Source organism: Cryptomeria japonica, chromosome 3, assembly GCF_030272615.1.
Source record: "Cryptomeria japonica chromosome 3, Sugi_1.0, whole genome shotgun sequence".
NCBI lineage: Eukaryota > Viridiplantae > Streptophyta > Pinopsida > Cupressales > Cupressaceae > Cryptomeria > Cryptomeria japonica.
The window spans coordinates 180,687,984-180,711,634 of NC_081407.1; the positions used below are offsets into that span (position 1 = coordinate 180,687,984).

General features: G+C 36.1%; 1 protein-coding gene across 1 annotated transcript; it reads right to left on the minus strand.

The window, feature by feature from the left end:
- Window positions 1–2,110: 2,110 nt before the first annotated feature.
- LOC131037361 (F-box/kelch-repeat protein At1g55270) lies at window positions 2,111–4,319 on the minus strand. The gene is made up of 2 exons (XM_057969475.2): window positions 2,975–4,319; window positions 2,111–2,872 (listed from the first exon to the last, which is right to left on the minus strand). The coding sequence occupies exons 1-2, from the start codon at window positions 3,363–3,365 to the stop codon at window positions 2,271–2,273; spliced, it is 993 nt and encodes a 330-aa protein (XP_057825458.2). The 5' UTR covers window positions 3,366–4,319; the 3' UTR covers window positions 2,111–2,270.
- Window positions 4,320–23,651: the final 19,332 nt, after the last annotated feature.

Below are 23,651 nucleotides of genomic sequence, written 5' to 3' on the forward strand. Positions count from 1 at the left end.
CTAGTATGCAAATGATACTAAGATGAAGCTAACATGATATGAGATTAACATGATATATCTAAGATTATAATGCTATCAAAATGATCTAAAATGTTATTCTATCAAAGAGAGATAATATGCTTAATGTTATGAGATTATAAGTTTGACACACAAAGACTGCATTGTTTGAAGAAAGAATGGGCTCTATTTATAGGGAAAATAGGGCAATGGATGGTCAAGATTGGATAACCTTATCAAGGGCCAGGATTGAAAGTTAATCAATCCATGTTTACAATTCTCACCAATGAAATGGTGACAATTGTCAACAAAAGACTGCTTGAGAGGAGATGTAAGAAGCATTGAATGCTTTAGAGGACATGAAGGTTACCTTAGGAGGTAAGGGTTAAGGTTAGGCTAGGGTCATCCATTGGATAAAGCTTTTACCCAAGGGCTAAACTCTTGTGCAAAGGTTAAAGGAATAACCAAGGGTAAAGCCATGAGTGCTTGATGAGACCCCTGGGTTAGATGAAGGTTGAGTTAGGCAAAAAGTCTCTAACCATGCCAAAAGGGTGAGTTGACCATTAATGGTTTGGAAGACTTTGGGGACAAATTTGTAAGAGTCCTTTCAAATTTGGGGGAACTCAACAAGTTAGCTTGTTGAAGACATAAAGGCTTTATTGCTTTTGGAATACTTTCCTCCAAATTTGAGAAGTGACATCCTCAAATTTAGGGAAAATGAATGATTGAAGGGTTTAGACTAATTGATTAGGATTAGATAGGTTCTAGAAGAATTTAGGAAGGGGATTTAGGAGGCAAGTGGGAGATGTAGGAATATGCAAGTGGGTGGGGAAAATAGAATTTAATTAAAATAAAATAAATTTATTTCAATTGTGGTTGCAACTTGCATTTGTAGGATTTTGCAAGTGGGGGGATTTAATTAAATGTAAATTTAATTAAATGGGCTAGAAGGAGGATTTTAATTAAATGCAATTAAATGTCTTAGATAGAAGAAGGGTATATTAATTAAATCTTAATTTAATTAATAGGTGATTAGAAGAATAGGGATATTAATTAATAGGAAGAATTAAGAATAATTAAATAAATAAAATGTCTACAGTAACATTTTCCCTTTATGTTGGAATTCTCAAATTTCTCTTCTCTTCATTTATATATTGTAGAACAACATAAAGATAAGAAATTTCCATGTATACTTCATATTATAAATCATATAATTCAAACGGAGAAACTACCAAAATCATTCATTTGCCTACACATATCACCAAACAGACAATTAGAATTTCTATATTGCACTTGCAATTACAAAGGAAATCCCTTGTATTTTGTGTTTCTAAAAATAAAATAAAATAAAATAATAATGAATGAAAAACTTGCATGTTCATTTCCAATATAAGAACTTTTCTGATCCTCTACTCATATTCATACAAAATGCTATTACTTCTAACTGCTATAAGGCCTATTTTTAGCCTTGTCATAAACTAAAATTGACTTTAATACTAGAGAATCATAAATGAAATTTTTCTTAAATATAATTTTGAAATGACTCTGAAAACTAATTAAATATCTGTCCTAAATTAGGTGCTGCCCCAACTAATGCCTATTGCCATCAAACATCTCCACAAGCCGCCTTTCCATTGTGGGTAAGAGCAGAGGCCTCAAAGATTTAGAATTGAAATAAAGGCACTTAAAAAAACAAGGGTGGCGATGGAGACCTATTGAACCCAACCCACATCAATTCAGTAATTTTTCTTTGTTGTGATAAACTGAAATAAATGTTTTGTGCACAGTGCAGGCTTTAAACAACCCAAAAATCTGGATTCTGATGGGCATTGCCTCATATGTCCAGTTCACATACAGCTTTAAAAACAAGGTGAAGGGCACAACTATTATCAATGGTTACAAGGTGCTCTGCGAAAGTCTTACCATTTGGTCCAGTTCTGGAAATCGTCAACACAACAAGTAATATTCCATCTGCTATACCTACGCACCATAAAACAATTCATTGTAGCGTCATCTCAGTCTATGTATTGCTCTGCGTACTTAAAATTATAATGGGGATTTGGATCAATGTAATAAATAAGAATATAGAGAATACCATTCCAAAAACAACAGATGAAAATTTTCAACCGATGGAAAGCCCAAATTAGATTTATTTTTTAGTTTTTTAAGTTTCAGAAATCCTTAGAACACCGATTTTTCACAATCGCATAAGTGGACAGATTTTTCACTTTATGAAGATTCGGAAAACATTACAATTTCGATAGTGGGAAGAATCACAAAGTCAGAACTCCAATTGTAGTGACTACGTCTGGGAGCTCTGTTTCAGAAAAAGTTCTGAGGAGTGTCCAGTTGTCTTCTTTTCCTGCCTCTCCCGGTATTGAAGGCTCAAACAGATAAAAGAACCTCGCTTCTTCCTTACCGACTACAGCCATTAATATCTGTCGATTCCACATTGTGGCACCTATAAATGAGCGGAGTTCAGGATCACGCAGAATTTGATTTTCCAAATAATCCCATTCTATAACTGGTTCGTGGAAATTGTGATAAATCCGCTCGAACGCAGCAAAAGAAGGTTGCATGTTTATGGCGCTCCATTGTCGTCTGTTAGGGTCATAGGTCTGTAAATGCCCCTTCGCATGGCTCACCACATATAACTTGTCATCAGTAAACACACTATGGCAATTATATCCGCTCCAAATCATGGGCGGAAGATACTCCCATTTCTCTTCCTGTATATCATAAACTATGGCTGTACGCAATTCCCCCTCATCACTGTGCCGTCCTCCAGCAATGTAAATCAATCCTTTAGCTGAGTCTAGCGAACAGCAGGGATTATTTCTGCGGTCGGGAAGGTCGGGACCTCGCTTCCATTTCCCTGAGACAAAAGAAAACAAAAACACAGGCGAATATCAGAAGAAAAATAAATACTATATACGATATGCTTATTGACTGAGAAAAGCCAGAAGCAGGGGAATACCAGAGGAAAAATCGTAGATGACAAGTGCTTTATGATTTGTGAAGTGTGGCGAGTCGCTAAGAAGGCCCATGATGAGCAATTTGTGGTTGAAGGGAACACAGTAAGAGCAACCTGAAAAATATGGATATTTAAAGCGAAATCGCGGCAGGGTTTCACACGAGTTTTGGAGAGGGTTGTAAAGCTTTATTCTGCAACCTCTTTCATCCGAGCAGGGTAGTATGATCAACTTCTGAGACAGACCAGACCTCTTTCTGTCTTGATAGAAGAGCGGATTGTAAACATTGTCTTTCCAAATTTTACAAACACGGGCCAGCTTGTAGTGTGAGGTTAATGGCACCCTTAGCAAACACTCTCTGCCAATGTCATCTGGAAGACCTGGAAGAATCTTCATCGATATTATCGTGAAGATTTGAAGTGTGGACTGCAAATTCAGCTTGGTTTGTGCAAATTCAACATAGATCTACAACTATTCCGCAAACTTTGTTCAAAATTTACAAATTCTCATGTTTCAACTAATTTTTTGAAATTTTGTTGAAATTTAAGGAGATTTGCAGATATGTGAAAATATTTGCAAAATTTGTTGTTCTATGCAAAATATTAGCAAAACTTGCAGCTATCTTGAAAATTTGAAGAGCTTTTTCGTAAATACTGAATTTTTTTTTAGTTCCTTTAGAAGTGTTTGAAGAAATCTGCTCAAATTTGTTAAGATTGATCTTTGCGAGACCATATGGTAGATATTTCAATTGCTTGTTTTGCAGATATTTGGTGGAAGTTTCTGTTCATTTGCCTAAATGAGCTTGCATTTGCATTACATTTGTACTTTTTCATTGAAATCTGCAAATGTGGACAATTGATCTTCATTTTGAAATGTTTGGATCTGTAATATTTGGTATTTCGGCTTGTTTCTCTTCACATTTCTGCTCCGATCTAGAATTTCAGAGATTTTCTACAAGTTCTACAAATTCTAGCTCATTCTATTGAATGTTTTCCTGGATCTGCAAGTCTAAATTTGGCATAACTTCACAATTTAGGCGTGTCTTTATCTGCAACCTTTGCTTGGGCGGCTAGCTGTTAATCTGCAAAATATTTGTTTTGACTTTCCTTTTTACTGGTCTTTATATCAAATCGACCTGCAAAATTTTAGTTTTTTTGGCATGGATGTCTCCTTCCAGAGGTCGACTTACTGCCCTTGAGACTGCTATGGCATTCAGATTGGGCAGCAAAATTAACGAAATCAACCTTTTCTCCCTACGATTTGTGACGCCGAGCATTAGTCTAACAGTCACATCAGTTCAACTAGCTGTCTTGGCTGGTCTTCTTTGTAACAGCTGTTTTATGATTTGGTTAATGTTAGAGTTTGGTCGAGTTAGTTTAGGAGTTTTTTTTTTTTTTTTTCAATTTGGAAGAGTACCTACGAGTGAAATAAGGCATAGATTCTCTAGTTAAGGAGCTGTTTGCATTGTAATCTCTTTGGGAGGGTGTTAGGGTTAGTCATTGAATAAAATGGGATTGGCTAGTAATCATAGAGTCAGTTTTTGGGGAGGTGGGATAAATAATTGGTAAATGGTGTCAAGGTTATGCAGTTCAGATTTTTGTTTACTTTTGTTTATTTTATGATTTTTTCTTTCTATTATACATTGAGTAGAATATATTGTTTGAAGGATTTACATCAATTTGGTATAAAAATTTGGTGAAGATTATTTTTATATTGCCATCTTAATCATTGTGGCCTAGAACATTTGTTTTGACCACGTTACCTTTTGACATACACATGGAGACACTTGAAGAGTTCAAAGAAATTATAAATCTTGAGATTTCTTCTCTCATATATCTTTAAGGAATAAGAAGATAAGTTGCATACTTCTATGGTTATATTTCTTCCTAAGGGGAGGAATGTTGTTCATTGGGCTTGGATCATCTTCCATTATGTGTTGAGCATCTACCATCGTTGTAGGGGATTTACATTGAGGAGGGTTTGCATCGTATTACTCCTCACTTGTGAGAATGATTTTTCCTCACATGGGGTTTTGTAATTCTCATCTTTTACCCTCATTTAGGGGGGATTTTTTTCCCACAAGATTTTTACCTCTTCTTTGCGAGTGCATTGTATGTGGGCGCACCTTATTAGGCTTTGATGTCAAGACCCATTTTTCTCCTTACCTAAACTAGTCTTAAGGGGCATGTTGGTGTGTTAATTATACTTAGGTGGATTGCCTATGTGGCATGGAAGGTAGGGTGGTATGTAGAATATCTCTCCTATATATGTACCCCTTCTTAGCTAAGTCTCACAAAATAAACTCCCATGGTATTGAAACTTGAAACAACAATGAATATAAAACATAGAAAGTTTTCTCCTTTGCTAAAATTGATATCATGGATCAAAATCTCCATCAATTCTCTTCATTTTATCTGTAATAGTGCTAGCTACCTTTGAAAACCTACGAGATCATGTGGAGAAACCTAAAAATGGTGAAAACCCTAAAAGAATTGACTTATTCTCACTAAAAATCAAACTCTTCATTAATTAGGGTTCCTTCCAACACTCACGCACATGATTTTGACATTTTTGACAAGTCTAAGGTATTGGACACCTTATTAAATATTAAAAAAATTCTTTCCAAAGGGAAAAAACCACACCCTATAAACTTATAACATGGACAAAAAACACTTGGTTAATGTAAACTTGGATAACCCTTCAAAATTTAAGTCTTAGGGCTTGACAAATGACTCTTGAGACAACATAAGCAACTTGTCAATGACTATTTAGACCAAAGGAAAAATAGGATAACTTTGAGATAAATGACTTCATTTAAGTTATATACATGATTAAAAATTTTAACAAAAAAATTATAAATGTCAAAGCACACGTGAAGAATCAAATTATTTCAATTCCCTTTCATTGTACATGTTTTATTACAGCTAGTTGAGCTATTCAAACTAATGAAATTAAGCTCATGATAGACTTTTATTCATTCTCATTCATTTGCAAAGAAAAAAAATTGAGTCCCAATCAAAGTAAACATTTTCATAAAAGTACTCATCTATAACAAATCTTTTCCCCACCAAGCATAATGTAACTCAATATAGAATAGAGGAATCAAGTTTATAAATATATTTGCATAAGTCTAGCTATATAGTTGTTAAAATATAGTCGAAATATATTGCAAGAGATCATAAATTAGAAATGATGAAACGATACATAGACTAATACATAAGTTTGTTGTTTTGTAGTAATAGGATATGCGTAAAATTCCTATTTTTTTTCTTAAACCAACTAATTACATTCCATACACATACCTACAATTGAGATATTAGGTATAGCTAATATCCCCTAAAACATATAACAATGCTAAATATGCATCTAGACCAAATTTCGTGAATTTTCAATATGCTAAATAACTCATCTCAGGATTTTTCAATATGCACAATTAATCAAATACTCTATTTTGCTCCAATTGTCAACTCCTAGGATATTAATATCAAGGTGAAAGGAGGCAAGGTAGATTATGACTATGCCATATATAAACTTGTAAATCTCTTTACCCATAAATGATTTTAATTTTATAGCTTATTGAAGAGCACTTAGAATCAATTAAGTTGCCACACATGAGTAAATATATCCAATTCCATCACATGTTCATAAAGAGACTAAATTGGTCTAGTATCTTTGTCTAGGAAATTAATCCAAGATGAGAAAAAAATATAGATTAAAAAAAAAAGAGTGCAAATAATTGCAACTAGTCACACATTGGGTTTATATAGTTAGTGCATTTGAGAAGTGCATAACTACATGGACTCCTATAATTTTTGAGGAAAATCAATTTGTAAAGCACACTTGTAGTTGATCCTAGATCATGTTCTTGGTGAATAATAAGACATTAATATGTGCTATATAATAGTTGAGGATGTCAAACATCAATCCCCTCAAGGATAGCCATATCATACCAAAATTATAGTTTTAGGGACCCTAAGATTTGTATTAGCCTATACATGAAGAAGTTTTGGCTTGATCCAATCCTACTCTAGTTTCCGTGTTAATTCTATTTAATCTTCTACCATCCTAATACTACATTATTTCAACTCATATAATCTTCTCTTTAAAATTTATAGACACACAAGAAATAATCTCAACACTCTAAGAACATGCACTACACCATTAAGAAACATCCAATATCATTAGTCATGAACATCTTAGATCCAACTCTACCATGTCACAACTATATAACATCCTCGTTATTATTTGAACGCATATGAACATCTATAATGACATCACATATTGGTCTAAAAGAGCAAGTAGAAATGATTGAAAATATTTAGGACATTTTCAAACCATCATATAGTCCCCTATACTAATAAGAATCTTGAGTTTACATCTTGTAGGTCCACAAAAGTGCCAACACATATCAACACCTAAGAAAATTTGAAGACATGAATCTACAAGAAAAGTGAGAACACTAATACACAAGTGTCACAACCAACAATGACAAAAATATGTATTGTTAAACACATAGATATGCTAAGAGAGGGGTGAATCAATATATACAATTTCAGTCATCATCAATAACATTATTGTGCATCAATAATAGCAACAAAAGAAACTATGCAAGAGATGAACACATCCACATAGGAGAACACTAGATTTACATGGAAACACAAAAGGGAAAACCCATGGTGAGAATAATTACTTGGATCTATTGCCTAAATATAACTTCATGAAAGAATATGATTTGCAGGTACCAACCTACAAGAGACACCAATCCCCTAATCAAAACTATGTATTAACCTAACCATTGAGCACCAGCTCGGATTATGAGGTTCCAACCTTAATTACCAAGAAGATATAGAAACAAAAGAAACTGACATGTGGACCTTTCAAATTCAATCTACATAATGTGATAAATCTAATTTGCTTCATAATGCAAACATAGTGCAAATGGGATAAATTACATCTTCAGTCACACAATTTACCATGTATATTCATTCACCACCTTACAATAAATGCAACTTGCATAATTTAATGATCAACAATCTATATATGCATTCTATTGCATTATTAACATATTTAGGTCAACCTAGAATTAATTTGCATCATCTAAGATTCACCATGTCAGCCAAGGATAAATCCTTAGTTGAAAACAATATGAAATTTGTAGTCAGATCAAACCCAAATCAAATTTGTTAACACAAGATTAACAACATGCTATGCACATTAAAAGAAGCTTAACTGGTTCGATTTTACCTTCATATGCTTTTTCTAGCTATTAGATGTTTCTTTTCTCTAGTGCATCCAATAGAAACTCTTGCACAACCAACAAACTAACACAATGTGCACTCTACCATTTCTATTTTTTCGTCTTCTAGAGAAAATCCTCTGAAACTTGAATATGATATGCTTCATGTGTAGCCTTGGGTAAGTGCACAAAGATGGTGGTTAGAAAAGTGGACACACCAAAAAAAAAACATGAAAAACACCAAAACGTGCACGGGGTATTTCAAATTTAAAGAACCTTGTACGCGTTTAGGCTCGTTTTGCCAAGCCTAACCAAAGCTAAACCGCGTGCGCGGTTTGAAATATACTAACCATGTACGCGGTTTAAAGAATACTAACCGTGTATGCGATTTAAAGCATACTAAGCGCGTATGCGGTTCTATCTGTCAATAAAATGCAATTCACTTACATTCCATTAGGTTTTTCAATATATATTGTCAGGGTGTTTGAGAGTGGTTCCAGATGTCTAAGAGTTATAATGCAGATTCTAGTTTTTTGAGTATTCTTATAAATTTTAGACTTAGTCAAATTTCAGTAATCAACATGCTCAGATCAGCATTATGTCTCTCATCTCTTCCCTACATTCCCCCTCTCTCTTCCTTAACCCCTACCTTTTTGTCTCTTAGGCATCTCCCTCTCTACTTTCTTCCCTCTCTCGGGTATCTCTCTGTCTCTTTCTCATCTCTCTCACCCTCTTTCTCTCTTTCATATATCCCTCTCTTTCTCTCCCTCTCTCAAATATCTCTATCTCTCACTCTCTCCCCCTCTCTTAAGTGTCTCTCTCTCTCTCATTCTCTCCCTCTCCCTCCCCCTCCCTTTCTCTTCCTTTGTCAAGTATTTCTTTCCCTCTAGCTCTCTTTCTCTCTCCCCCTCTTGCTCCATTTGTCTTTCTCTCAAGTCTCTCTCCTTCTCTCTATCACATCTCTGGCTATCAACCTCTCTCTCTCTCTCTCTCTCTCTCTCTCTCTCTCTCTCTCTCTCTCTCAAGTCTCTCTCCCTATCTTCCTCTATCTCTCTATCTCACTCTCCTCCTCTGTCAAGTGTATCTCTTTCCCACTCTCTCCCTACCTCCCCACCTCCCTTTCTATTTTTCACTTAAGTCTCTCTCTCTCTCTCTCTCTCTCTCTCTCTAAAGTCTCTCCTTCTCATCCTTGTTCTCTCTATCTCACTCTCTCCTTCTCTCGGGTGTCTCTCTCTCATTCTCTCCCTCTCCCCTCTCCCTCCCTCTCTCCCTTTCTCATTACCTCTCTTTCTCACTCTCTCCCTCTCTCCCTCTCTTCGCACCTCTCTCTCTCTAGTCTCTTGTCATAGGTATCCTGAGGGGTCATATGGCATCCTATGACCCCTTAGGACACCATATGAAGTTGTTATGGGTTGTATAGTGTCTTAAGGGGTCATATGATGTCCTAAGGGGTCATATGACCTCTTAGGAAATAATATGACCTCTAATGACACCTAAGGGATCATATGGTGTCCTAGGAGGTCATAGAATACTATATGACCCTTTAGGACACCATACGACCCATAATGACACCATAGGGAGTCCTAAGGGATCATATGGTGTCCTAAGGGATCATAGAACACCATATGACCTATTAGGACACCATATGACCCATAACGACACGTAAGAGGTCATATGGAGTCCTAAGGGGTCATAAGACACCATATGACCCCTTAGCACACCATACAACCCATAATGACACCAAATGGTGTCCTAATGGAGTCCTAAGGGGTCATAAAACACTATATGACCTCTTAGGACACCATATGGAGTCCTAAGGGGTCAAAGAGTGTCCTATGGGGTCGTAGGAGACCATATGATCCCTTAGGACACCATATGACCCCTACTGACACCATATGGTGTCCTAAGTGGTCATAAGGTGTCCTAGGGGTCATACGACAACATAAGACACATAACGATACCATATGGTGTCCTAATGGGTCATAGGACACCATATGACCCTTAGAACACAATATGACCCCTAACAACATCTAAGGGGTCATATGGTATCCTACGGGTCATAGGACACTATATGATCCCTTAGCACACCATAGGACCTATAATGATGCCAAACAGTGTCCTAAGGGGTCATAAAACACCAAATGACCCTTTAGGACATCATATGGTGTTGTTATGGGTTGTATGGTGTCCTGAGGGGTCATATGGCATCGTATGACCCCTTAGGACACCATATGGTGTCATTATGGGTCGTATGGTGTGTTAAGGGGTCATAGGACACCATATGACCTCTTAGGAAACAACATGACCTCTAATGACATGTAAGGGATCATATGGTATCCTAAGGGGTCATAGAATACCATATGACCCATAACGACACCATATGGAGTCCTAAGGGGTCATATAGTGTCCTAAGGGATCATAGAACACCATATGACCCATAACGACACCTAAGGGGTCATAATACACCATATGACCCCTTAGTAAACCATATGACCCATAAATATTATCCAACCAATACATCCACACGATCCAAAGAAACCAATACGTTCATTTTCTTCAAACGTTCTACTTTATATCCTATCTTCTTTTAAAAAAAAGAAAACTGACCACCTTGTCAATCTTCTTATCACCTTATATATATGCAAACAAAAAGAAGATATATTGGAGGGAGATGAAGAGAGAGTGGATGGAGGGAGAGAGGGAGAGGAAGAGAGAGAGAGAGAGAGAGAGAGAGAGAGAGAGAGAGAGAGAGAGAGAGAGAGAGAGAGAGAGAGAGAGAGAGAGAGTACACATACATACACACATATGTGTATATATACATTTAATATATTATACACACATATGTGTATATATACATTTAATATATTATACACACACACACACACACATATATATATATAAATATTATATATTTTTTATTTTTTATATTATATATAAATTATATATTATATATATATATATATATATATATATATATATATATATATATATATATATATATATATATATATATATATATATATACAATAGCATATTATACACACTCCCAAAATTTAAACAAACTTAGCCCGTACGTGCTATTTATAGTAAAAATAACGCGTACGTGCTTTTTATAGTACAAATAGCGCGTACGCGCTTTTTATAGTACAAATAGCACGTACGCGCTTTTTATAGTTAAGATAGAACGTACGCGCTTCTTACACCATAAGTACCTCGCACACGCTTTTTATACCATAGGTACCCCGTACGCTCTTTTGTCTGTTTAGGCTTGGAAATAGGCCTGGATGACAAAGCTACGATTTGGAAGTTTGATTTCCCTCCATTTCCCTCCTTTTTGGCATTTTTATTTTATCAACTTGGTTTCTCGACTTTGTCATCATTAGGTTTACACATCATCAAGTGGGTATTTCTAAAATTTCCACCATATTTTCACCCATCTTCTGAGCTTTCTAACCATATAATTTTTTTTAAATTTGAACAACAATAACATATTATTATTGAATTTCTTTTACCAGTGTCTCCATAGTTGTCACAGACATACGTGCACCATTTTTTTAATAACTTTTGATATAATTATCCAAATTTTTTAAAAATTATATATTATTGTAGTGAACTTGATTCTTTACAATTAAAAAAAAAAATTGCATTTTTTATTTTTTTAGTGCAACTTATGCTTCGCGCACGAAAAGGTACCTAATTTTCAGGATGTGCTCGATTGGAAAAATCATAAAAAAAAAATACTAAACCAAAAATTACAAAAAAATACACATCTTCTAGTGATCACTCTTAGCTATCTTTCTGCCAAAGGATTTGTCAAAATACTAAATCTAAATATGATTTTTTTGATGCGCACGTTAGACACTATGTTATGTTTTTTCAAAAAAATCAGGGTCTATTTTTCGTGCACAAAGGCTTTGACCCCCTTAATCTTATCCAATTTTGAAAAAGTTTAGTAGTTTGGAAACTAGATTCAAAGTACTACAATATTTGTTCTTTGATTATCTTCATATCTTGAGTGGATGACTTTCAAATTTTGCCTCCAATTTCAGGTTCACTTGATTTCAGAAAAAAAGTGTCCACTTATACCCCCTTTTTGACCTCCATCTTTGTGCACTTACCCCCTTAACTTCCAAATTGTAAGCAAACCAATCAAATGTGATAGAATGTGGTACCAAAAATAACGATAGTTCAACTTGGTACAATTGTCGCCACTAAGTAACTTAATCATTAGAACGTAGACACTTACAAACTTTGACAAATGTGGAAGACATTAAAAAATAGTTGATTTTGACATGAATTTTGTTTGTTTCTTTTATAATGATAACATTAACATTCTGTCTTGACAACAATGACAGTATTTGTCCAACAAAATCTATTCAACAAACTCAATACAACCTTTGACATTTTCCTCATGCTTCCTTGACATCAATGACTACACTATGTTCAACATATATAACATCTTTATAAACAAGAGTCATAAGAGGGTCCTCACAACTCCACTCTAACAAATTTAAAAATTGTTACACAAGATTGTACAGGCTTTTTTATCATACAACTTACCACCTGATTAAATTGTTCAACAATCATGGCATCTTCCACAAACAAGAGCTCATGGAACCCACCACATAAAATTTGGACCAATGAGAACATACAATTGACATTTTAGTTGGCCACATAGCCAATTCCATTAGTAAACAATGCTAAATTAAAAGAGTTAAAATTAGGCGTTGCCACGTCTAATGCCCACTGCCATCCGACATCTCCACAAGCCACCATTCCTAAAATAGAATCTATTATCAGTGAGAGAAGATGCCTCAAAGGCTTAGAATTGAAACAAAACTTAAAATAATAAAGGCACTTGAAAAAAATGAAGGTGGTGATGGAGACATTAAAATAGGTCGCCATGAACGATATAAAGAGCCCAACCTAGATGGTTACTGACACAACTAATATCAATTCAGTAATTTTTTTGATATATTAAAATAATTTTTTTTATGTAGAGAACAAGAATTCTTTAAACAACCCACCTTGAAAATGGTCTAAAATTTGGAATCTAATCGCTAGAACGAAAAAATGTACAATCATACCCCATCTACATTGGAAATATCAAAGATAGCTTAACAAAGTAAAATTTTGAATGGGTTGTAGAATATCTTTTTATTTGTCGAAGCTTGAATTCCATATCCGAGAAGCTGCAATTACCCCAATCCATGCCCTTTGGCTTCTTGATTTGTTGATTTACCTCTTAAGATGAATGGGTTGATTTGTTGATTTACCTCTTAAGATGAATCAAGTTGATTTATTGATTTTTGATGAGGGACTTCTGGTGGCAAAGATGCACTACGTCTGGGAGCTCTATTTCAGAAAAAAGTACTCAGTACAATCATCCTTTTCTGATTTTATATGAACAAAAAATGCTCTCATGACTGGATGTTTACACTTACCACAAGATCGAATTGTTCTACAATTGTTGTAACATCTTCCACAAACAAGAGCTCACAGTGCCCATCAAATAAGGACAAATTAGAACATTAGAGAAATGAACATCCACGTACAAAATACAATTAAGATCCACATTTATGATGGGATTACAACTAATCAACAAATAACAAATCTCTTAAGTGGTTTGAAGTCAAGACAAAGAAATTAAGTAGCTAAAACTTCCACAACTCTGATGATAAGGTAGTTTTGAATTAAATAAACAAGAAAAGAACATCATCATTTGTGAAGGATTTACATGTACATATCTGATAGAAAAACACTTAAAACTAGAGTCTTCATTCTCATGTCAGATCCATCATTCTCAGTGACGCTGGACCTCAAGAAAAATATAGTTTTAACAAATGGCAGATGAGAGACATGATAAAATATGAACTAAGAACATTTTGGGTTCACCAAACTTAGGCAATTCAGATCACTAAAACGTCAAATGGTCATGATCTTACATCAAAATGACATTCCTAGGTGCGACAAACTCAAAGATAGAGAATTGAACAAAGGCATTCTGAAAAACATAGGTGGTGATGGAGATATTAACAAAATAACGAGGGCATCTGATAGTCTACTTTGAATAACTAATGGAAAAAGAACCTTGGATTACAATTAATTAAGAATCAATAAACATAGACACCAACAAAATCTGAAAATATTTTATTGAACTCATAATTATGACAAACAATGGTTACTACTCAAACATCTGAAGTACAAGGGAATACCAAAAACTATACTATCTTAATGCATACACTCTCATTATCACCTTACTTGACCTAAAAACTTCAAAACAAAACTAAATATCTACTTCAGTAGACCACCCAGCCATACCTACAGGAAACTCATAGCTTTTAAAAATAAATAAAATAAATCAGCTTAGAAAACAAAACTCTAAAGGCTGTTACAATAGGCCAAACAAGACAATGATCTGACTAGGTTGAAACATCTCTGAAAGCAAATTAAACATCTATCATGCCTTACATTAGCCAGCAATGCTTAAAAAAATAAATAAATTAAAATTAGGCCCTGTCCCATTTAATTTGGCAATGTCTATTCAGCCTTTAGGGTGCATTAAAATATAAATTACTTATATAGATCATCACTTCTATATTGCTGCATCCCATCTGACATCTCCACAAACAGCCATTCCTAAAATAGAATCCATTATTGATGAAAGTAGAGGTCTCAAAGACTTATAATTGAAACACAACTTTACAGGACAAAACAAGGGCACTTAAAAAAACAAGGGAGGTGATGCAGACCTATTTAGCCCAACCTAGGCAGTTACGGGCATAAATTCTTTAAACAACGCAAAAATCAGGATTCTAATGGGCATCGACTCGTATTTCCAGGACACATATAACTTTATAAACAAGGTGAAGGGCACAACTATTAACAATAGCTACAAGGTGCTCTTGAAATCGTCATCACAATCAGTAAAATTACATTTGCTATACGTACACAGCACAAAACAATTCATTGTGGTGCCATCTTAGTTTATGTATTGCTCTGCGTACTTCAAATTTTTAATAGAGATTTGGATCAATGTAATAAATAAGAATATAGAGGAATACCATTCCAAAAATCCAAAAACAACGGATGGAAATTTTCAACCATTGGAAAGCCCAAGATAGATTTATTTTTCGGTTTTTAAAGTTTCAAAAATCATTAAAACACAGATCCATTTTTCACTTTATGAAGGTTCAAAAATTATTACAATTTTAATAATCGCAAGAATCACAAATGCAAAACTCCAATGGTAGTGACTAAGGGCATGTTCCCATGTGGCTGCTTAGCTTATTTTGGCTAGCAGCTGTTGCTCAATATTTTTTAGGGATTATTTGTGAAGCAGACCCCATGAATATTTATCTTTGCTGCTTATTTTTAAGCAAAACATCTTAAATTTGTATTAATAGCATTAACACTAATTTGTGCACTTAAAATTTGGAAAAAAAAAAGAAATAAAATCTTTAAAAAAAGAGAGAAAGAAAATTGTGGAGCCATGTGGCATTTTTGTTAATAAGCAGCCATTGCTTATTTCCAGCCCCCCCTTTTGTTCCATAACTTATTTCTAATTCCTAAACAATAGCTGCTCCACCAAAATAGGGAAAGATTCTCAATTATCCATTTTTTGACAATTTTTAAGTTGCTTGGGAACACTTAACTGCTTAAATTTAAGTAGAAAATAGAGTTAAGCAGCCGCATGGGAACATGATGTAAGTCTGGGAACTCTGTTTCTGAAAAAGTTCCTAGGGAGTACAATTGTCTTCTTTTCCTGCTTCTCCAACTTGTAGTGTGAGGTTAATGGGACCCTTAACAATCATTGTCTGCCAATGTCATCTGGAAGACTTGTAATTATCTCCATTGCCATTTCCCCCTCTCTCTGCAATCCTCTTACTTTTAATTGCTAATTATATTCGATACCCTTGTGCTTTTATGAGTAGATTTAACACGCTTTTTTTTTTGCTTTTTTAATTTCTTTTTCAAAATTTCTTTTTTCTATAAATAAATTTTTGTCAAACTCTATTTTTAGTTAAATTATATAATTAGCTTTTTAAATAATTAATATTATTATGTATATTTTTAATATATGATAATCTTTTTTTCTATTAAATAAATTTCATTATTGTTTTTAGTACACTCCTTGCAAATAAATGATTATTACGCACAAATGCTAAAGATATCTAGCAGTGTTGTAACAACTTAATCATCTTGAAAAATATTGACTTGCATATTTAAAGAGTATGGACACCATAAGTATAGGAATGAATGGTAGATTCTTTAACATTAATAATCAAGTTATTTTTTTTATCATCAATAATTAGGGTTAAATCAAAGTTAGAATTAAATTAGGGTTAGAGTTCAATTATGATTATGATTAGGGCTTAATTAGGGTCACAAGTATAAACAATATTACAAATAGGTTTAGAATTAGAATTAAGATTAGGGTTGGGCACAATTAGGTTTGGGGTTAGGATTGAATTTGGGTTAAGGTTAGGGTACAAGATCAATTATAGTTTGGTTTCGAGTTTTATTAAGGTTATGGTTAGGGTTTAATTAGGGTTACGGTTACGGTTGTGATTCAATTAATGTTAAGGTTAATGTTAGAAAAATGATTATCAATAGGGTTATTGTAATGCTTAGGTTTAGATTTAGAATATAAATATTATGTAATCATTAAGTATAATATATTTTTTAATATTATATTTAAAATAATATTATATATAATATTAATAATTGTAGCCTCATAAAGTGTACACCTTTATTAATGTGTCTGTTGATTCAAAGAAAATGATATGTCGTCATGATTGTTATGATCAATTTTTTATGTTGTTTTGAGATTTTCATGTGGTGCCCCAGATTTGATAAACGATGTTGATAATGATGTTGATAATGCCCCATCGGGAGATGAATCAAAATTTTTGAAAATTTGATTTGATTTAGATAAATTTGATAAATTTCATTGCATTGTAAAATTTTGTATATGTTGAATGTGGTAATTTGATTCATCTCCCGATATTGCCATTTGGTAGGGTTGTAGGAGATACCGCGAGCAATTTTACGCGTCTCTCCATGTAACCCTAATTTTGATTTACCCTATATAAAGGGAAAAAGTGATTTCTTTTGTCTCATTTTTGCTTGTTGACTTTGGAGAAAGTGATTTTTGGAGAGAAGTCAACATGCCAGTTCCTTATGGTTCACATCGATTCGAGCGCGTTCGGAGGTATCAGAGGCCGACCGCGTATGGAGCACCAGTAAGTCAACCTTTTTGACCCTTTTTGGATTTTTTTATTTTGTCATTTTTGATCATGTTTTTGATTTTGTCACGCGGATTTGGCGGTTTAGCATGTCAAGGTCAAGAAATAATGCATACGATAGGTTTTGTAGCGCGTCGAGTTTAATGAATAGGGTAGGTCCGAAAAGTGTAGGGTAGCGCATCAATAGGTTAGGGTAGCGCTTAGGGTTAGGTTAGCGCACCGGGATCATAGGGTAGCGCAAAGGGTAAAACGGGTAGCGCATAGGAGATACCTAGCGCATAGGGTTTCTAGGAGGTTGCATGGGTAGGGCTAGATAGCGCATAGGTATGACCTAGCGCACAGGGATGGATATGCAACGCAAGAGCAGGATAAAATAGCGCATATGGTAGTTTAGCGCTTAGGGCTAGGTTAGGTGGCGCTTGGGAAGAAAAGGGTAGCGCATAGGGTAGATTGGGTAGCACTTGACAAGGACAGGGTAGCACATGATGAGCAGTTTAGCGCGTAGACAAAATTGTTTAGCGCATAGGCAAAATTTGTTGGTATAGTGTGATTTGGGAATGAAGAAAATTAGTAGGTTGATGCCAGCTCTGCCAGGATAGGTGCAAATTGTCGATCTACGTGTTTGTTGTCATTGTTTTGATAAGTTGTCGAATATGAGTTCTGATATAACTTGATTTGATTTGCGATTTTTCAAGTTGATATAAATTTGATGTGGATTTGATATGTTGTGGTTTGTGATATGAATGTTTTTTTGATATGAACTTGATTTGATATAAATCGTTTCAAGTTGATATATATGTGGAGCTCGAGTTGTTTTACAAGCTGCATTGATTGTGGAGCTTGAGTTGTTTTACAAGTTGATATGGATGTGAAACTTGAGTTGTTTTACAAGTTGATATGGATGTGAAACTTGAGGTGTGTTGCAAGTTGATATGAAACTTGAGGTGTGTTACAAGTTGATATGATTGATATGATGTGAAACTTGATTTAGATTTTCAAAATTTTGAGTTTTGATATGAATTTGATTTTGGGATCTATGTTGTGATGAGGAAACTGATATTGGACTTGTTTCGCTTTTTGACAGGAGCGGCTTGGAGTGGTTCAGTTGCGTGAGTGATTTCCGAGATCGTGGTCCTTGATACCACGATTGACACAAACAGATAGAGACATTATTGAGAGGTGTGGCATGACCTCGTTGTTAGATATGCCTCGGTTTATCGTGAATCGAGGTTTATTGACAACATTGGCAGAGAGGTGGCACAGTGATACAAACACCTTCCATTTGGTGACAGGCGAGATTACAGTGACGCCTGAGGATTGTTATCGGATTCTATGGATTCCTGTGGTAGGTGCATTGCTACCCTATGAGCATACTAAGGAGGGTGGGACTGAGGCACTTCACCAGATCTTGCAGGATGATACTGTTTGCGGGTATGAGATCCCCTGGCAGGAGTTCTTGGATTTGGATTATGCTCCTTTACCATTAGTTTTGGCAGGTTTTGTAGGTGGGTTCCTATGTCCCGACCGTAGGTCGAAGGGACTAGCAGTGGGGTGGGGATTGGTTCTGGAGGATATGGTGACGCAGGGTCGCCAATTTGCACGGGGGTCAGCTATGCTGGCCCACTTATACAGGGATTTACATCAGGTGGTATACTTAGGTTGTGGCAATTTATCAGCTAGAGTGACACTGCTACAGGTATGGGCATGGGAGCATATTCCCGTAGCTAGGCCATTGGCGGACAGAGATAGGCCGGTTGGGTGTGCGTATGCATATGGATATAGAGGGATAGTTGTCCAACGTAAGATGGGCAAACTAGAGCATTGGAGGAGAGTGCTGGATGATATTGATATGGTCGTCTGGCGACCATATACAGGTTGCGAGGTATGGGCAGAGGATGAGATGGAGATGTCCTACATGACCAAATATTTGATAGGGCGGACGCCCTTTATTGGTGAGAGGTTTCTACATAGCCGGGTGTTGCGGTAGTATGGTCGACAGTAGGGCATTCCACATGGAGCATGTTTTTATGCTCGACGGAGACAGGGTATTCCGGATTGGGGACCTACGATTGATAGCGCGGTGGTAGTGGAGGAGTTCTTTCATGCAGCCAACCAGATTTGGGATTATGCCCCTGAGATAGTGGATGTAGGGATGACTGACGAGTTTGCAACACTCTTTGCAGCGTGTGCGGTGGCCAGGATATCAGATCCAGCTGAGATGATTCCGGCTTTTGATGACGCCGAGGAGGTAGATGAGGGGGGTGGAGATAGAGGAGGAGGTGATGGCGGAGATGGTGGAGGAGGTGGTCGAGGTCGGCGAGGAGATAGAGGGAGATTGGATCGGGGGAGGAGAGGAGATAGGGGTGGAGATGGTGGTGATAGGGGGATACAGGCAGAGAGAGCTGTGCGACGAGCTATGATGGATAGAGGGAGACGAGGTTTGGCTATCAGAGTTGGGGTGAGGAGAGGGTTGGGGAGGTGATAGCGGTAGTGGGAGGGTATGTTGACGTGCAACGACCGACCCAAAGGAAGAGGTCAGATGTTTTACCTCTACTAACACCGAGGATAGGTAGAGGGACATGGGGTACCCCTTCACAGGTACCCCTGCAGATGTGGATTTCGACGCATCTGGAGGATGTGCAGATTAGACAGACACAATTGCTGGTGCATCAGCGTCAGATTACTCAGCTGACCATAGAGCATGATACTGAGATAGAGCGGCGGGGTCGAGCAGAGGAGCTCGCAGTGAGTTTGCAGAGAGCTACAGCAGGTGGTCCGATGAGAGACACCTTGAGAGAGATGGCTTTGAGAGCCAAGGAGGCGGAGTACTATAGGAGACATTATGAGGATGCGGTGCTGAGGGAGCATCGAGTGCAAAGTTTTACACAGTCAAGATCTAGTCGATCCTGAGAGACTGGGTCGAGGACGAAGAACAAAGGTGTGACAGGGCCTCCTAAACAGGATCCACCTGGAGATCCAGGTGTTGGGACATCTGCAGCAAGACTGTCACCTTCAGGAGATAGTCATACCTAAGAGACGTTGTCTCCATTGTATTTTGATCATTTTGTTGTATTGGCACAGACATGACATATTTTGCATATTGATCATTTTTTTTTGATATATATATATATATATATATATATGGCACCATTTTCTTTGATCCTTATGTGATGTGTTATGGATTATGCTTTCTATATGCTTTTGATTATTCTATGATGATGCAATGCTTAGATAGATGCATGTGATGTGATATGTAATGAATATGATGTGATAATGCAGGATTTTGTGAGATGTATCTTGAAAATGAGATGTATGATAATGATATGTTGTGAGATGTATCTTGAAAATGAGATGTATGATATGATATGCTGTGAGATGTATCTTGAAAATGAGATGTATGATATGATATCCAACTAATTGTAAAATGATATGCAACTAATTGTTTTTGAGCATCCTCATTCTGCATTTGTCATCCCTGTATAGCCACATGTTGTTTGCTTTCTTTGTATGTATCATCATTGAGCATTGATTTGTTTTGGGATATGTTGAAAATTTATACAAGCATAATGGTATAATTGAACCATAATGAACTGAGAAAAATTTACATGATTTTTTATTTTGTAAGATAGCACAAGTGTCAAGGTATAATTGAACCAGGACGACCTGAGTGCAGATCGCGTAGAAACAGACAAGATTAAATCATTTGTATGCATGATGTGGAATCATGTCTTCAGTGATATGTTGTGAATCACGTCTCGAGACAAGTATCGACATAATACAAATGATTGCCTCACAGACAGAAAACTAAGAAAGTATTGGAGTCCCCCCGACGTTCTCTAGCTTTGAAGCATTGTGGACAAAATGTAGAGGATCCAATAATTCAAAAAGTTCAAGTGCAAAAATAGTTAAAACTTTATGCAAGATGCAACATTTGATATTTTAGAAAATCATCCATCGTATTTTGTGAATCTTGTTAAGCGATCAATGTTTTGCTTTGCGATTGTGTGAGTGTTGTTTTGTTGGATATGATGTTCTGAGTTTACGACAAGTTTTGACATTTTGAACGTGTTGCAAGTTTTGATTACTACCCCTAGTCAAGTGTACTTCTTAATGTGGATATGTACAGTGATTACCAAACCATGGTGAGATGCGGTGAAAGAATATATGGATAAACCAAGATAGTGACTACGCTAAGTATGGCCTGGATGGATATTGTGATAAAAATGTCGGGCGATGGCCAATAGTGCTTTACTGCGGATATAATGGTATGGATATAGATAGAGGAGTTGTCCTCTCACAATAGTGCTTGTTGCTAGGTTTTCACCAATTGCTTTTATTGTACCTTTTTATTTACCTTTTTCTTGATTTTTTTGATTTTTTTTTTTTGACTTTTCCGTGCATTAGATTACTCAAGTGTAGTATTTCTTTAGATGGATGTTGTTAGTTGTTTCGTCGAGCACATCTCCTTCTGAAGTTGTTAGCTGATAGGCACCTGATCCATAGGCTGATATGATGACATAGGGACCTAACCAATTAGGTTCAAATTTCCCTTTCTTTTCTCGATCCTGCTGATTCCTAGGATTTTCCTTGAGTACTAGGTCACCAATTTTAAAAATTTTGGGAATGACCTTGTGGTTGTAGCTCCTGCACATACGTTGCTGGTATGCTTTGAGATGAGTGTAGGCACGTTGACGTCTTTCATCTAGAATCTTGAGCTCTTGTAGTCGGTTAACTCAATACTCTTCATCTGGAATTAGGCCTTTTAGAGAGACTCTGAGAGATGGAATTTCTACCTCCAAGGGTAAAATTGCTTCTGATGCATATACCAATGAATATGGTGTAGCTCCTGTAGGTGTGCGGATGCTAGTTATGTATGCCCAAAGTGATGGATTGAGTTGTACATGCCAGTCTTTGCCTGCATCATTCACTATTTTCTTTAGGATTTTTAATATTGTCTTGTTGGATGCTTCTGCTTGACCATTTCCCTGCGGGTAGTAAGGTGTAGAAAAATGGTGTTGGATTTTGAATGTTTTGCATAGTTCTCGCACATCTTGGTTTTTGAAAGGTCGTCCATTATTTGTGATGATGGAACTTGGAATGCCATATCTGCAGATTAGATAATTAAGGATAAAAGAGGCAATTTGTTTTCCAGTCACTGTGGTCATGGGGATTGCTTCTATCCATTTGGTAAAGTATTTCATTGCAGTTATAATGAACTTGTGTCCATTTGAAGATGAAGTATGAATTTTGCCGACCAAGTCTAGTCCCCATTGACATAAGGGCCAGGATGTTGTGAATGGCTACAGTTCTTGTGCTAGTGCATGTATAAGATTGCCATGGATTTGGCATTTAGGACACTTCTTCGCAAAATAATAAGTCTTTTTCCATTGTTGGCTAGTAATATCCCATTCTTAGAAGCTTTTTAGCAAGAGTAGTACCACTTGAATGCGTGCCACAGATACCTTCGTGAAGCTCATGTAAAGCGGAGTCAGATTCATTACGATCAAGACAACGAAGAAGAGTACCATCTAGACCTCGACGATACAAAGTATCAACAGTAAGAGTATAACAGGCGGCTTGCCGGATAAAGTTGCATTTTTGGTTTCAGGACAAGTCAATGGGTAGGATATTGTTCTTAAGATAGTCATATATTGGTCCATATAATGGAGATTCAGAATCGGTCAAGGTATAGATAACATGGGATTCCGAATGGTCATAGGCTGGGGAAAACAGTTGCTCTACCAGAAACTCGTAACGATTTTGTTGCTCTGGAATTTGCAGTAGTGAAGTGATAGTAGCCATGGCATCAGCTGCTCTGTTATCCAACCTTGGTATTTGCTTGAAGGTGATGTGTGTACAAAATATTGTTTAAAATCATCCACCATTCGCTTGTATGGTAGCATCTTGTCGTCCTTTATTTATAGTCATTGTTGATTTGATTGATGACTAGTTGTGAATCTCCGTAGACTTTTAATTCTGTGATCCTCCATTCTATGACCATTTTGATGCCTATAACCAATGCCTCATATTCAACAATATTATTGGTGTATGGAAACATAAGCCTATATGATCTTGGTATATTGTGTCCTTTAAGAGTGATGAACAAAATGCCAACACCTGAGCCATGTTGCGTGTAGGATCCATCAAAATATAAGGTCCATTGTTTGGTGGAGATAGCAAGAACGTCTCGGTCTGGAA